Source organism: Sebastes umbrosus, chromosome 7 (genome assembly GCF_015220745.1).
Source record: "Sebastes umbrosus isolate fSebUmb1 chromosome 7, fSebUmb1.pri, whole genome shotgun sequence".
In the NCBI taxonomy this organism is placed as follows: Eukaryota; Metazoa; Chordata; class Actinopteri; order Perciformes; family Sebastidae; genus Sebastes; species Sebastes umbrosus.
The window spans coordinates 15,693,203-15,710,021 of NC_051275.1; the positions used below are offsets into that span (position 1 = coordinate 15,693,203).

Genomic DNA, 16,819 nt, shown 5'->3' on the forward strand with positions numbered 1-16,819 from the left:
TACAGTATTTCCATCAGCTTTATTAACTGACATTCATTTTAGTGTTTACACAAAGACAAAGTTTTGAATATATAAACTGTAGAAATATCTATCCATATAAAAACACAGAGTCAAACATCACTGACAAAAAATACAGCAATACATTCGTGCATGACTGAGCATATCAAGTTAATCTTGACTAATGGAAAAAGATTACAATCAACTTTGAACTTGACACACTGAAATGACTGAGAAGCCGATATGAGAAAAAGGCCATAATGGTGTTGTTGCTGAGAAATATAGATACTCTTATCAATATACATATCATCCACCCACAGTAACAGAATGCCATCTCCAAATGTTCCCTTTTGTTTTTGCTTGAAGTTAATTTACTTGTAACTAATGGGACCCATTTTACCTCAAGTATAGAGACATTTTTATTACTCCGAGGCTGAGTCAAACCACTTAATATTCACCAAATGTCAAAAGCAAATGGGAATCAATTTTTTCTGCAGAGCGGATGTTTTAGAGAAAGGTTCCCCTGAACATTAACGTCGTGAGGCCACGCTGCTCCTCACAGAGGTGTTGGCGGCTTTCTCTCTCTCTTTAGACAACTCCATCTCTATCTTCGCCTGGATTTTCTCCCAGTCCACCTCGACCTGGCAGAGAAGACAGAAAGACGAGATGGGATGGAATTAGATAAGATGCTGTATTTTGATTCGATCAGTATGGGATTGACAAAGCAAAGCAGCTAAATAAGTCACATAACAGTGTGGTATTTTAATGCTTTTCCCCTCCTCATCCTGATCAGACAGGCATTTTTTTGCAGATAGACCCCACTAAATCTCCTCCAAGCTTATAGAACAGTGTGTAACATTTTGGGGATCTATTAGCAGAAATGGAATATAATATTCCCTAACTATGTTTTCTTTAGTGTATAATCATATGAAACTAAGAATCGTTTTGTCGTTAGCTTCAAATGAGCACTTCCTATCTACATAGGGAGCGGGTCCTCCTCACAGAGTCCACCATGTTTCTACAGTAGCCCAGAACAGACAAAACCAAACGCTGGCTCTAGAGAGAGCCATTTGTGTTTCTATGTTACCTGAAGGCCACCGTAGTTCTGCGACACGCTTGTGAAACTGCGGTAAAGTGAGCCACGGAGTGCAAAACTGTGTTACCGCCAGCCGCCGTCTAACTTCCGTTGCTCCTAAAGTAGTGTTATTATGGTAAGGATGGCCTCTGAGCGAGGCAAACAGCGTTACCAAGGTTTTGCACTCGGCGGCTCATGTTATCTAGCGGTGTGGTTGCAATCTGCAACCACACCACTAGATGCCGCCAAATCCTACACACTGTCCCTTTAAACAGCTCTGGCAGTGGACAGCAACAACTTCTAGGCTTTCATCCATTTTTGGTTTAGTTCCGCAGGCTCTACCGATTGGACAGCAGAGAAAAACTCAAAGTGACATTGTGTATTCATCCCTCAGAGTTAACCTTTTTTCAACTGAAGGCCCTCAGAGTGTACAAGCAGAGCGTAAAAAGCTGATGACCCTTGGGAAACAATTAGAACAAGACACCCTTCACTGCTAAAAAGGCTTCCAGTGTGATTGTCCGCCCAAATCAATTAATGCTGCAGTGCAGTGCTGTCCTAACTTACCCCTTCGGCGTACTGCAGGAATCTCTTATTGGTCTCCTTCCTGCCAAATGTCTCTAGGAACTTCCCTCTATAGGCCAACACGGTGTCCACGTGGGTCTTGTGTTTGACTGCCAGCTCCAGTGCCCTGGACACAAGATGACAAGATGTAGATACATATCCAGGGACGCTGGAAATCAGTCAGAGTTGGGGTGCTGAGAGAAAGTCATTCTATAATGACATCACACTTAATGCTGCATGACATTCATGTTCATTGTTTATTTGTAATAGTTAACAACATTTTACACTAATTTTCAGGGTCCCCCTGGATTTCTAGAGGGCTTAGGTGCTGTGCTGCTGTTGGTGTATGGGTAGTGGAGGTCCTCCCCCAAGAAAATGTGAAGGTTTTTGACTTAAAACATTTGCAATTTTACATCATTTTGAATTTGGACCATTATTATTATTACTATACATAACGCCGATAAAGCTTAAAGTCAAAACTCTCTATAGTTGAATAATTATTTACACATATCACAGCCTTCGTCTGAACAATTAATTCTTCTGGCAATGTTTTGCGAGCAAAAATATGCTGCAACGGCAGGGGAAAACCCAGATTTTAGAAAAGCAAAGTTGAACATTGCTACTTTATGTGGATGCAGCCACCGCAACACAGTCAACAACACGGAGTTAAAGTATGAGAACTGCAAGAAGAGGAAGTGGGAGTGAGGCAGTGTGTGGATGACCCATAACCAGGTTACTATAGTTTATAATAATGCAGGACACAGCCATTTCATACAGGAGATTAGAGAGGATCTACCGATGCGCGTTCACCTCACGGAGGTTCATATGAGACAGTATAAAAAATATTTTAATAATAAATATATTTTTATGCTACAGCGCCCTCAGCATCCTTACTTCCAGTGTCGATGTGCACATCCATAACCGTATGGACAAACATGCTTCCACGTAAATCTCACTTAAACCTAATTTTGAGTTACAGCCTTACAATGCTGAGAAAAAGAGTATCCTCCAAACGACTCATACTGTCCCTCTCCTTCCAGCTGCGCCTCACCTCGTGCACACATTCACACAAACACTGAGTCGTACCTCTCCCAGTTGAAAAGGTCAATGCTGACTCGTATGGCTTGGTAGATGAGACCAGCTTGTAACAGTGTGGCCTCGGCCTCTTGGACCTGCCCACTGAACATCAGCATGTGGGCCAAAGACGACTCCTTAGACGGCTGCTCCTTTATAAAGTTGATGTACTGCACTCTAGGCAACTGAAAGAAGAGAGGGAGAAGATTGTTAATGGGATTTTAATTGGTCTTTTTTCACTTACTTCTGTCAAAATCATTAAAGTTTCAATGAATTCAATTGTGTGTGTGTGTACTTGTGTTGGAAGACATGGCTAAAAAAAACAGTGTGTTCAGTTAAATTAGCCATTAACTAATGCCCTTACCTCTCCAATGGCAGCATAGGCCATCTCCGCTGTGGTCAACTCCCTGTTTGCCATTGCCATACCAGCAAGACATGCCCACAAAGATTGGTCCTATAGATTTGGGGGGGAACAGGGGCATGTTTAAAAGATGATATCTCACCATATGACACAATGATCTGGAGAAACGTTGCTGAATGCGTTTCCCCATTTTACTATATTAATTTATCTACATATGTAGATACCAAGCTTGTTGTAATCTCCAACGGCGTGTAAACATTCCTCACACATCCATGGATATCTTTTCTTGTAAAATGTACAGTGTAATCGTTAACAGCGGTGTTGTCACAAGTTTATTAACCGGTGGAAAATTTCCCCACCGTGCCATCCCTAGTGTGTGCGTGTGTGTGTGTGGTGTGTGTGTGTGCACAGGGACAGGGTGTGATGGTGTCATTACAGTCCCCAGTACATCCTGCTCACATCCTGGCAGGCCTCATTGTAGTCATGGCATCCATTAAGATATCACGCATGACACACACAAACATAAATACAGACATTTGCCGTACACAACGTCAATAAACGTAAACAAATGCGTCACCGCTTTATTCCGTGCAGCTGCATTCATTAAAACGAAGCCTTAACCACCAATTGGCCAACAGTTGAGCAAACTTCTCACTGGAGTCACCACTCTGTAATTCCCCCCTTTAATCAGTGTCCATCACTAAGACAAGCAGCTCTTATCGAAAACCACTCCTGGAAACAACAAATAGCACTGTCAGCCACTGCCTGAGGTCAGAAAGTTGATACAAAAAGTTGACGACTCATTACAAATATTCCGTTGGTGTAATAGTGAGATTATAAATGTCATCTACTGTATGTTATGTCTGCCCGTTTGTGAGTATGGCTTACATGTGTCAAGTGAACTCCTATCAGGTCAGGGCTTACTGACAATGACTGTGATTCTGGGAAAAGCCGCGCTGCCACCAAACTCTTACCAGAAGTGGAGGGGGGGAGGGGTCGAGGAAAAAGCTCTTAAAACCAGTGCCTCTCTCTCTCCGTCCCTCCTCTTGCTACTAGCCGTCCATTTCTCCAGGGTTGTGGTTATTGCATCATCGGCCAAGCAAAGACACAGTACAACACTGCATTCAGCGTGTATGTGTGTGTGTGTGTGTATGCATGTGGAGAGTTTACACATGCATATAGTGGAGTGTGTATTTATGAGTGAGGTCTATGGGGGCTAAATCCGGTAAATGGTGTCACCAGGCTAATTGAAGGCTAATTAAAGCCTGCTGGTCTGGTCCCATAAACCTGTCTACTACCTTCTCATTTCAGACTCTGTCTTGCTCTCTTTCATACATACATACATGCGTGCGTGAGTGTGGCACACACCACATGAACCTGGACTGTGCCAGAGCCCTGGACTGTGGGATATGACACACTATCTTGAGATCAATTATATAAATACTAGGGCTGTCCATCGATTAAAATATTGAATTGCTAATAATCGCATGATTATGATTGTCCATAGTTAATCGCGATTAATCACAAATTTGTCGCACATTTTTTATCGGTTCAAAATGTACCTTAAAAGGAAGATTTGTCAAGTATTTAATACTATTATCAACACAGAAGTGGACAAATATGCTTGCTTTTTGCAAATATTTGTATATATGTATTATTGGAAATCAATTAACAACACGAGACAATGACAAATATTGTCCAGAAACCCTCACAGGTACTGCATTTAGCATAAAAAATATGCTCAAATCATAACATGGCAAACTGCAGCCCAACAGGCAACAACAGCTGTCAGTGTGTCAGTGTGCTGACTTGACTATGACTTGCCCCAAACTGCATGTGATTATCATAAAGTAGGCATGTCTGTAAAGGGGAGACTCGTGGGTACCCATAGAACCCATTTTCATTTACATATCTTAAGGTCAGAGGTCAAGGGAACCCTTTGAAAATGGCAATGACAGTTTTTCCTCGCCAAAATTTAGCAAACGTTTGGAGCGTTATTTAACTTCCTTCAAGATAGATTGGTACCAATGGATTCCTTTGGTTTTCTATTTTCATATGATGTATGTTACTTCACTCTAGCTTTAAGCCCACTACCACCTAAAAATCGCAAGTTGCGTTAATGCGTTAAAGAAATTAGTGACGTTAAAACGGATTTGCGTTAGAGTTATTATCGCGTTAACTTTGACAGCCCTAATAAATACAAATGCAAAATAGAAGAAATGTATTTAGTTATTAATGCGAAGTAATGCACACTATGATTTTGTTATCTAACATGTAAAGAAATATTTTAAATGGGTATACAAACACTAAGACCTGATGTAAGAATGATGTCACAGCAGCTTGACAATTTCTTCACTGGCACAATTAGTACACATTAATAGTGATATGCTGGTGTCGTACCTTGGCGAAGCGGCAGAGGCGCAGTGCGTCCTCCCAGCGTGCAGAGGTGCTGTATTCGTGCAGGAGGGCCGGGTAGGGAGGTACACCGCTGTACACCAGTGAACCGTCCCCTTGGCGTAACGTCACCTTGGTGCCGACATAGCTCAGAATGTGGGGTGCACGGCTGAACTCACTTTGAAGAGGACAAATACACACACACACACACATTCACACATCAGGGTTAGAACAAATACATGTAACCACATCCTCAGAATTTTGCGGTCACAGAAAAGCCAGCAAGGAACACTCTCAGTGTTTGCAAGTGTTGATGGGCGTGAGAAAAAGTATGAATGCTCACATGGGAAAAAACACTGTTCAATATGCAATATATAATAACTAAGATAACATGTTAACATGCAGAGGATGATGGATTGTGCTAATTAAGAATACAACAATCAACTTATTGACCATGCAGTTTTTTTCGAGTTTGCATAACGTGTGTTTGCATGTGTGTGTCAGAATTTCTAATACAAAGAGAAATGCGTAGCAGCCACAGCAACATACAGTATACAATTTTGCTGAAATGATGATAACATAATGACAGTGCTGTTATTGTAACTTGCACTGTACTTGGTCCAACCTGATTTCAATCACAGATATCCTAGACACATTCGTAAAAGTGGAGCCTTTGTATATATTTATTAGCTCTTAACTTCTATCTATAGTATCTGGTGTTCCCCATTTTCAAATTACATAAAAAAATAAAATAAAATCTGGCTGCTGGAGCACCAACACAGTAAAAGCTGGAAAAAAAGCAGCTCAAATTGAGGTTGTGTGGACATAAGCAACCTACAATTGCAAAACTGTATTCTGTTAAGAGCAAATGCATGATGTCTGAAAAAGTATGATTCAGTATAGGAGCATAGGAAGTGTAAAAATTAACAACAGCAAGCCATAAACCGTAAACGAGAGAGACGAAACATAAAGCACAAATAAAAACGAAACTGTGCATTCATGTAGCAGAGACGTGCAAAAGTAGTCCAGGATGGCGTGTACAGACAGTGCGGGCACTCTGCCTTAGCACCTTCTGTACTGGCTGAAGCTGCTGAGGTCTTTTGAGCAGGAAGCATTGTACAGTCTGACAGCTGCTGGCAAAAAAATAGTGCCTAAAGTGCTACATGTTCTACCTTTGGGAAGGAGCTGAAAGGAGCAAAAAAAACTGCTTATACATCTCTTCTTAGCTCTTATTTTACATTGTTTCCTCCTTCCTTTTCCTTTTATGGTAAAATGCCAGTATATAAGTGAGAGAAGAGGACTGCATGTATCTACCTGCCATCCTTTATGTACAGTGTTTTTGGCAGCAGTTCCTTGTCAGTGAAGACGGCGCTCGGGTAGTACCACACTGTGAACTGGTTGTCTTGGATACCGCACAGGATGTTAGCGGCATCGTTCCATGCCATACTGTGAACCATGCTACCTACAGGACAGAGCACACACACACAACAATCATGTTCATCCAATGTATATGTATAAAAACAAACAGAGTCACTACGCATCTTCCCAAGTGAGGTCCCTCCTCTCCATCTCACCAATTTTGCAGATTTTGGGTTCTCGCCCAAGATGACGCACAGAGGTCAAGTAAAGGTCACGGTTCTTGTCTATCAGGGCAATCTTCCTTTCATTAGATGGGCCGCACTGGTCCAGAGCTATCTCCACCACCTCCAGCTACATATGAATAATGACACACACACACACAAGCACAAAGGTAAGAGGGAACAGTTGAGTTAATGATGGAGGGACACAAGGTCAGGAGAAGAAAGGAAAGGGGGAGAGCAAATACAAGAAAACACTTTTCATTTGTCAAGCATTTAATTCATACAGGAGGATACAAAAACAGGCTTTACTATGTGGTTATTTCAAATAGACTATTTATTGAAGTACCAAAAAACATGCTATATCGTGATATATATCGTTATCGAGATATGAAATGACCTACATCGGGATCGAAGATTTTGGCTTCATTACCCCGCTCCAGTGTGTGTGTGTGTGTGTGTGTGTGTGTGTGTGCGCGCGTGTGTGTGTGTGTTTGCGTTTGGTCAGAGCCAGCTGGCTTCGGTGCAGTGTCTTGGAGCTGTGGAGTGCTGGCAGACAAAGCCATGCTGACAAACAGTAACTACTGCTACCTCCACTTCTTTTCCTTCTCTTCTAATTCTTTCCTTCTTTTTGTCTCTTTCCCTCTTAGTTTGACTCCAAAGCCCTTCCCCCATTCTCCCCCTGTGTCTTTATTGTGTCTCTCTCTTCTGAATATGGGTTAGTATATTTTTCAGCACAGATAAAATGACTCTTCCCCCTCAGCTAGGTCTATTTAGATGAAACGTGGCCTGTTGAATCATCAGGGGGAGAAAAAAATTAGCCACTACCATTAGATAAAGCTTAAAAGTTGCAGGCAAAAAGTTAGCATCCTCGTCACTTGATTCATGTAGAGGACATAGAAAATATGTAGCAGCATCAATCTTATAGTGCAGGCTGAGTCTAGCTAGCCCAAATTTTGGGATAAATTGACTAAAGTAATAGTAAAAAGTCGCGGGCCCTGATCGATCCACACAGCCTACTATACTTTTCCTAAAAGTTGGGAACACAGGTCCACATTTTTGAGGAGGTTATGTGACTTGACACCACCACATCCACCGCAGATATGGGATAAAAAAGATTTTAGGTGCAAAATTACTTTTGGCGCTAACTACTTCACAACTGGTTTACTGTGTGTTGCAGTAGCTGTTTCCATGGTGAAGAGCATCAAGAGCTCTAATGCTTAACTTATCAGTTCGGTGATGCAGGTTATTAAGTTATTAACATTACCTGCATTCTTCAAAAACGATCACTATACCAGCTGATTTTTGCTTTGTTTGTCTGGAATCTGAAGTATAAACATGTATTAAAACACATCTTCCACCCAACTATGTAATATATAATAAATACTGTGTTGACTAACTAACTTAACTTAACTGTGTGTAATAGTGTGTACTGAATATTTGATGTGGTTTCAATACTCATTTTCCGCAGTTATCGATATACCGGTTCCAGGCGCACTCTCTGCTCTCTCTTTTGTATCGAAGTTAGTAATTCCAGGATCGTGACAACACTAGTGTGTAATAGTGTAACTAACCAAATGAGTCTCCACTGTGCATGAAGAAATATTGTACTGACACATGTCTTGAACGGCCACATTCAGACAGCTTCTGTTATGATATCATATCGTTATAAAACACATTATAAAACACAATACCAACACATTCTGACCAGTCACCACGTCCATTAAAACAGCGACATGACCAGCTGATCTCAACGCTGTGCAGGAGAACTGATCTAGCGGTAAATGTTTGCCCGACTGCTGTAGCAGAAAGTCTTTAATTTTCGTCCAGCTCCATCAGTCCTTCATGCTGCACGTTAAATGATAAAACTGGTCAGATATTTACTAAAATGTAAGTGAAAGGTCATCACAAGCAGCAGATCAATTTACACTTGTCCCACTTTTGCTGTAGACAGGGAGTTAGAAAACAAAACAACGGAGTCGGAGCACTTCCTAGTTGCTGAAACACAAAAGGCCAATATAAGGGAAAAGGATTACCCACCTTGTGAGTCATGGACTTGCCATCGCCAAGGGCTTTCCCGGTTAGGGCGTCAAAGAGAAGGATGACTGGTGAGGAGAAAGGAAAAGAGAACATTGTAAAAGCACAGTCCCTCCTATTTATATAATTATAGTGGTGACAGCAGAGGTCCCCTCACCTTTTTCATCGCTCTTGTCTCGGATGGCGATGGTGTCGTTGCTAAGCGAGACGCCCTGGGCATTTAGGATGTCAGCTCTCATACCAGGGAACTTGGGGGAGGATATCGATCGACCCTCGTAGGAGAATGTATACAACCCTGCTCCGTCCACGAGCAGAAAATGTCTGGGTGGGGGAGACAGGAGAATACAGTCCATGAGGACCAAGTAAGGAGATATGATAGATGTTAAAGAGTTAAAGAATAAAGAGTCTATGACAGTTAATCAACTGACACTAGCAGGTAATTTAGACATGTAATGCACATTAACACAGCATTGACTTACTCATCAAACTCAACTGTGATTTCAGAATGGCCAGTAATCTATTTAGCTCTATGCTGAGTGTCAGGGACACTGCACTGGAGTATTGCACAAGAGCTACTCCATATTAATCTAATTTCCCCCAGTGGTTTCACTCTCAGCCTTATTGTATGACAGGGCTGGCTAATCTAGAGCACAGACCCTGTGTGTGTGTGTGTGTGTGTGTGTGTGCTGCTTGATGAGTGCTAGGTGTGGAGCAACGAAGCACTAGAGAAGCTGATAGATGATCCAAAAGCCTGTTCTCCCTCTTGTTCCACTGCTCCTGGAGTAGAGACACTCACTTCTCTGCTTGCAGGATGAGGCTCACGGTTCCCTCCTTCAGGTCAAAGATGAGGGGAGTGTTCCAGTTTCTTGAGCTGGCACAAAGAAACACAGCAAAATCTGTGAAAATGCAGAAATCTAAGAACAAAGCTACATCTGGCATAAGTGCAGAGGTGAGACGACCGCAGAAACAAGAGAACAGAAAGGAAAAGAGAGTTATGAAAGACAACAAAATAAAGGAAATGTCAATGAAATGAGAGGAGATAAATCTACAGATAGAGCAGGAAGAGGTCAGGATAGAAAAGGACTGACACTAATGATCATTACAGAAATACTTTAGAAAAAAAAGTGCAGAGGGAAGTAGAGTAATAATGGCACCTCAAATGAACCTACACAGAGATCATCTGATAACATTAACCTAGTAAGAATCTGCATTTTAGTAAGATATGGCTGTTTTTTTCCCCACCAGGCTCCTTAGTTTTCAAGTGTTTTTTTTATTCTTTGAAAAAATCTCAGTATATTTCAGTTGGATCTGAAGATTATCCTCAGGATTTGGTCAATAGATGTAAGAGATGAGTATGCGTTGCACAAAACCCCGATGATAAGTGAAGAAAACTGAAAAATGTCAGTCCAGTGTGAATAGGAAACGAGAGGACCACAGGAGACAGAGAAAAAGACGAGTGGGATACTGACTTGTAGACATAGCACTGGAGGGAAGTGGCGACCACTAGGTGACCGTATGCCAGAGAGGATTTGATGACTCGATCTCGAAACTCCAGTACGTCCACTGCATCGTTCATCACATTCCTCACCTGAATAAAAAAAAAGGAAAGGAGGGTGGGGGGGCAAAGAGATGAGTTCAGTAACAAAACAAAAAAAAGAGTAGAGATGAATAATCCACTCAGGAATGACTGAGCAGGCATAAACGTTATACTACTGAACAAACACTTTACATTCGAACACGCAAACAACAAAGAGGAGACACTGGCTTCACTAACAGAGGCTTAAACACAGTCACGTACGCATTGGAGTGTATTTATTCTTAATATACACAGGAAACAGTCTACAGTACGTCCAAGTATATGTAGGGCAACTGTGGTCGGAGAAAGCAGTTTTTTACTGTTTTAAGTGTGTGCGTGCGGTGGTTGGTACTCATTTTTTCACCTGCATAGATAAATACTTCCCTCCAGCTCTCTGTGTGAATGAATGAAAAGGCCTTTTCCAGCACCAGGTGAAAGGTGGGGTTATTTTTACAGCTTTACAAATCTTCCTCCTCTGCTCCCTCCAGCAAGCCAAATTTACATGCAACACAACCAGGAATAAAAAACATTTGACCGCAAGGTGGTAAATTTAGCTGGCTGATTCACAAACCACTGGCAGATGTGCACATTTAAAAAAGGACTGCGAGGAGGAGAGGGGGAGGAGGGAGACCGAAAAGCGCCTGCAATGCTGAAAATAAATGGCTGATGACCCGACTTTGTTTGGTTTACACAAACTACACTTGGTAAATGGCAAATGAGTGCACGTGTGTGCAGGCACACATGCATGTGCGTAACCTTGTTTCTGTAGGTGTGCGTGTGTATCCCTGTCTGAAAGTATACAAGTGTGTGTGTGTGTGTGTGTGTATATATGTACATTTGGGTGTGTTAACCGCATGTAAACGCTACCTTGTGGTTAGCATGAGTTTAAACAGTAGAGAATGGTGGAGCGAGAGAGGCAGCTAGACAGGCTGGTCATTGTCATTGCAGGGCTGCGCACTGGCACACAGGGAGGGTCCTGCTTTAATATATGGCCACAACGAGTCAAAGCCAAGCATTTGCTTCTCTGCATAGCATATTCACTCACCTCTTTAAAGTCTGCTCATGGCATTGCAGCACTTTTCAATTCTCTTGTTATGCTGACATAACTGGAGTTTGGCTCGGTTAATGTTTGAGAATCTATCATCTTTCCTCACAGACACGCTGATCTTTAGTGATTTTTGTTTGAAAACCCTTAACGTGTAAAACCACAACTCTTATGACGGATCAGGAGTCAAGATGGGCTTCCAGCATGATTCCTTTTTACACATGCATATACAGAAACTGCGCCATTGGTTTATCTAAGAAGCACAAAAAATGTATTTCTCTTCTTTCTGTTTCTGTCATTGCTTTTTATATCACTTCTTTTGTTTCATCAAAGATCAAGACAAATTATGTTTCAAAACATCAAGACTATATTGACCATCTTTAGAGGGCGGGTCCATCTGCGTTCTGTTCTGTTTTTAACAATTGGAAATGCCCACTCAAACGTTGCAAAAAGCAGTGACGTAGGTTACCAAAGTAAGCTAATCAAAGCTAATCAATAAGGTTATGAATAATGTGAACGCTAGCAGTACCTGAGTCAAAGTTAGCTGTGCTAAGTTTGGAAATAACTGCAAGGGTTAGTTCAGATTTTTTGAAGTGGGGTTGTATGTATATTCATGTGTTCTGCGAGGTAAAATGATTTCTTTTGTAAATGTAGTCTGGTGGCTTTCAAGAGAGTGATATAAAAGCTTATGTTCCCTGTCGGGTTAGGGTTGTCTGATTGTCTTGATTATCTCGTTACAATGGCACCGGGCACCTGGCAGTGGGTGGGATATATAAGACAGCAAGTGAACATTTTGAACTTTGAACTTTGTGTTGGAAGCAGAAAAAATGGGCAAGCGTAAGGATGTGAGCGACTTTGACAAGGGCCAAATTGTGATGGCTAGACAACTGGGTCAGAGCATCTCCAAAACTGCAGCTCTTGTGGGATGTTCCCGGTTTGCAGTGGTCAGGACCTACCAAAAGTGGTCCAACGAAGGAAAACCGATGAACCGGCGACAGGGTCAGACCCAAGGCTCATTGATGCACGTGCGGAGCGAAGGCTGGCCCGTGTTGTCCGATCCAATAGAAGAGCTACTGTAGCTCAAATTGCTGAAAAAGTTAATGCTGTTTCTGATAGAAAGGTGTCAGAACACACAGTGCATCGCAGTTTGTTGCGTATGGGGCTGCGTAGCCGCAGACCGGTCAGGGTGCCCATGCTGTCCTAATGTTATGGCTGATCTGTGTATTTTAGACACCTAAAAAAGAAAATCAATATCAGTTTGTGTACTCTATAGTTAGAATATTTTCACTGCATTACCTCGCCATCAGACAGCCCTTTCCGACGGGGAACTGAAACCGTTATATCGCTGTCCTCAAAGCCACCAGACCAGACTACATTCACAAAAACAGTCATTTTACCTCGCAGAACACGGGAGTTGCTGGTCTACCGCTGCATTGATCGGTTAGTTTGTTTGTGTTATTGCATGACTTTCGGATCTGAGGGCGTCCACAGTAGTACATTGCTTAGCTTTCGTGCCGGTACTCGTGCCGACCACCATCTGAGTTAGTGTTTGCAACGTTAATACACTGACTATAGGGATGTACTGTATATACACTGTATATGTAGCAGTTTCATCATGCAGAAACCTACGTCAGGTCACGTGGGAAAAAGGTTTTTAGAAGGGCTTGGGAAAATAGAATTTTGATGCTAAAACATAAATACTTAGACCAAAATTTTAATGTTTGGATTTGAAAACATAAGGAACACCACTGTGAAGCTACAGTATTATAATAAAAAAACAAAAAACATAAATAATGGATCCGCCCTTTAAGATTAAAGCATAAACGTGGATGTGTGAGGGCCTCTTTCTACCTGCATGGTTCTCCTCTTGGTAAGGGTGATCACAAAGTTCTTCCACTCCCAGTGCTGCTCCACCACATGGGCAAAGATGACATGCCCATTGCCGCAGGCCCCAGCCAGCTGGGTGCCGTCTGCAGACCAGGCCAAGCTGAACATGCTGCCTGTGTTGGGCTTCTCCAACGCATAGGACCACTGGAGGGAGGGGGCAAGGGGAGAGAGAGAGAGAGAGAACAATATGGTTAATGGCTACAGATAGTTATCTACAATCTTAAACAATTACCTGGGCGGGCAGCTTAGGGACTAAGAAACAATGAGAAGTTTAGAGAAGAGAAGCGGCGAGAGTCAGGAGTCGTGTATGAGTGAGTGCGTATGCACATAATGTAAACTGGAAAGACAGGGGCCCAGTCAGTCATTGAGCTGTGATGAACTGTGAGACACTGAAGTAGCGCTCGGCCCTGCCAAGTCCAGCACTCGCGCTCGTAAACATACACTCTGCTATCCTCATCTGTTACATACACGGGGGGCAGGGATACGGGGAGGGAGAGGGAGGGTTTATATACGAGCCCCCAAACTGAAGCCAAAAGCTGATTAACAAGACCTCTCCCTTCTTTTTTATAAGAAAAGGTTTGAAAGAGGACTAACGGACACAAAGTAATAGAGGGAGAGAGGGGCTTTTCTCCACGTCCGCTGTGCTGTGTCAACCAGACTCTGCACTATTGATGACTGGCAGTGATGGTGAAAGACACAACTGAGAGATGTGCGTCCCTTTACAGTATCTAAGATGAGAACACATCTCTCATCTTTCCCCGCTTCCCTGAGGTATCCCTTTTCTCAATGTAATCCCTTTATTTTTTCTCCATTTCCACTACTTTTTCCATCTCCCTCTGGTTCATTTCCCCACTCCTGTCCTTCAAGTCTTCTGTGGAGGATCACAACAACAAAAAAAAACATTCTTGCGCTTTGATTCAACTCAAATCAGTTGAGACAGTCTGGATCCACCAGCAGTTAAAGGTTTTCCGATTAGCAGAGTAAAGTACACTAAATAAGTTTCTCACTCCTCCCAGTATCATTTGTTGTAGTCCGCTGTGCACACCTGGAATCTTTCTGTTATAACTGCTGCTGACTGCCTCACACGATGGTTGCGTCCGAAGTTCCATACTAACATGCTATTTAGTACGCTAAAACACCATGTGAGATTTTTTTAGTATATCCGAACCCATAGTATGAAACCAATAGTATGCAAATTGCATACTATTTCCTGTGAAATGTTACAGTACGCAACGCTGGACACTACAACGGCATTAATATCCCACAATGCAATGCAGTAGAGACGATAACGTACATAACGGACGTTGACGGACAGCTCTGTAACATCAAGAATACTTCGGTTTACATGTAAGTACACGATTTCCCTTTGCTAGGCGTAACATATATTTTAAATTAATTCAGACTTTGATTCTCACAAACCGTCGTTTTGGTCACATGACATTGGCACGAGTTACCATGGTTACACGTCTCCAACCGGCAAGGAGGCTCTCACGAAGTGACGACGTAAATTACTGCTCAGTGCATCCGAAAAGATCCATATTACGGTTTATTCACACAAAAGTATGTTGAAAGATAGTACACCTATTGAGTATGCGATTTCGGACGAAGCCAATACCCCCTTCAACCACCACCGTCAACCTTTCTCAACCTCACCCCGGCCCTCTGACCTCCAGAGGCGGATCAGTCAGCCTCTTGCCCTTAAACGCAAGTGGCTGACTGATCCGAGTCAGCTGTGATCCTCGGCACAAACACATGCATTCACACTCTGCTTACAAAGGGAGAAAAGTGCTAATGTTAGCCTAGCGCTGCCTGCTTGTCTGCGATGGAGAGACAAGTGTGGTGCAGCGGGCCAAGTGCTGCGGTGAAGTTGGGAGAAAAGGCCTCAGTGTGTTCGCTGCCTCGTACACATGCAGCTGCAGGATGTGAGGTGTGGTGTGAGGTAACAGTCGGCAGACTGCAGGTTACAGGCCCCGCTACTTGGATCTACTCTCTCCCTCTCCCTGGTCTGTCCACCTGTCTCATACACACACCGTTCAGATGGTTTTGGTCAGCGCCCTCCCAGCAGTTAATGTCATATCAGGACCCAAAATAGTTGCGGGGTCAAAAATAAGACCTGTACAGCCATGTAGACAAGAGACAGTTTGTTAGAGTTAAATTAATTGCTATTTAACTTCCTTTCCCTCCCTTCTCCCTTTGATATCTGCAGCTCCACGTTCCTTACTTATAAATCCTGTAGCAGGAATTAGCCCTGTCTTTCTTTAAACATTCTTTATATGTATATTTTTTTTCCTCCTTTCCAAAACTGAGATCTCATCTATGCTTCAGCTAACATCTTGAGATGGCCCGCTCTGTGTTAAAGCACCTCGGGGGGAAAGGAGAGGGGAGGAATGGAGGAGAGAGGGATAGATAGATGGAGGGTCAGGGATGCAGCTGAATGTATACACCAGACTGTAATGAAGCAGGACATATGATATCGGCCCGAGGAGCACTGCTGGATCCATGCTTACCTAATGCTTTTAACACATTGAGCCATTTGACTGCTTCTAGAGCCAGCCGGCAAGCCAGCAAGTGAGAATGTGTGTGTGTGTGTGTGGGAAGGGGGGGTTGTCTTTGTGTGTGAGCACATACGTGTCTGTGCGTGTGCCGTTTGTGTATGCGTGTGTGAGAGAAAGTACAGACGAGATGAAGACAGTGTAATTGTAAGAATGGGAGAAAAATGAGATAACACCACATCAGAGTAATTAATGTGTGTGTAGACAGGGAGAAATAAATGTGAGTTCACTTTTTCCCCCCTCTCATGAGTGTCCAATGTCTGTTTTGAAGGTGTGTGTGCATGTGTGTAAAAGAGGTGAAAATCCTCTGGCTTGTCAGAGTTGTCAGCCAGTGTCTGACTATGGGGCACAGGGGGATTCCTATAGCCCTCCTGAGATGGACGGACTGGGCCAGCAGAGGAGAAACCCGGGACACGAAAACCTTTTCCAGAGCAGCATTCAGATATAAAATCTCTGCATCTCTCCCTCTTTGATCTACCTTTCTTTCATTCATTCCCTCTCTTATTACTGGTGAAGAGTTCAGATGTTCTGACAGCTGGCTGCCTAACAAGAAACTGGTCAGGAGAAAAACTGCATCAGGAAGTTCTACGATAAAATAGAAAGACAATGAGAGAATCATTATGTAGACGTATAGGTCAGGCATATCCTAGTTACTTTGCTTGTTCTCAGTGTTTTTTTTCACC

At 42.7% G+C, this 16,819-nt stretch overlaps 1 protein-coding gene across 1 annotated transcript in view; it reads right to left on the reverse strand.

Moving 5' to 3' along the window:
* The window catches only part of ift80 (intraflagellar transport 80 homolog (Chlamydomonas)), a 45,852-nt gene continuing 29,033 nt past the window's right edge, over positions 1-16,819 (reverse strand). Inside the window, exons 9-20 of the mRNA XM_037775651.1 lie at positions 13,549-13,728; positions 10,546-10,664; positions 9,873-9,947; positions 9,234-9,397; positions 9,080-9,144; positions 7,037-7,172; positions 6,777-6,924; positions 5,469-5,640; positions 3,072-3,161; positions 2,720-2,892; positions 1,637-1,760; positions 1-638 (exon numbers count right to left, since the gene is read on the reverse strand). Of these exons, the coding sequence (XP_037631579.1) occupies positions 528-638; positions 1,637-1,760; positions 2,720-2,892; positions 3,072-3,161; positions 5,469-5,640; positions 6,777-6,924; positions 7,037-7,172; positions 9,080-9,144; positions 9,234-9,397; positions 9,873-9,947; positions 10,546-10,664; positions 13,549-13,728 (1,557 nt within the window). The 3' untranslated portion in view covers positions 1-527. The remainder of the gene's footprint in view (positions 639-1,636; positions 1,761-2,719; positions 2,893-3,071; positions 3,162-5,468; positions 5,641-6,776; positions 6,925-7,036; positions 7,173-9,079; positions 9,145-9,233; positions 9,398-9,872; positions 9,948-10,545; positions 10,665-13,548; positions 13,729-16,819) is intronic.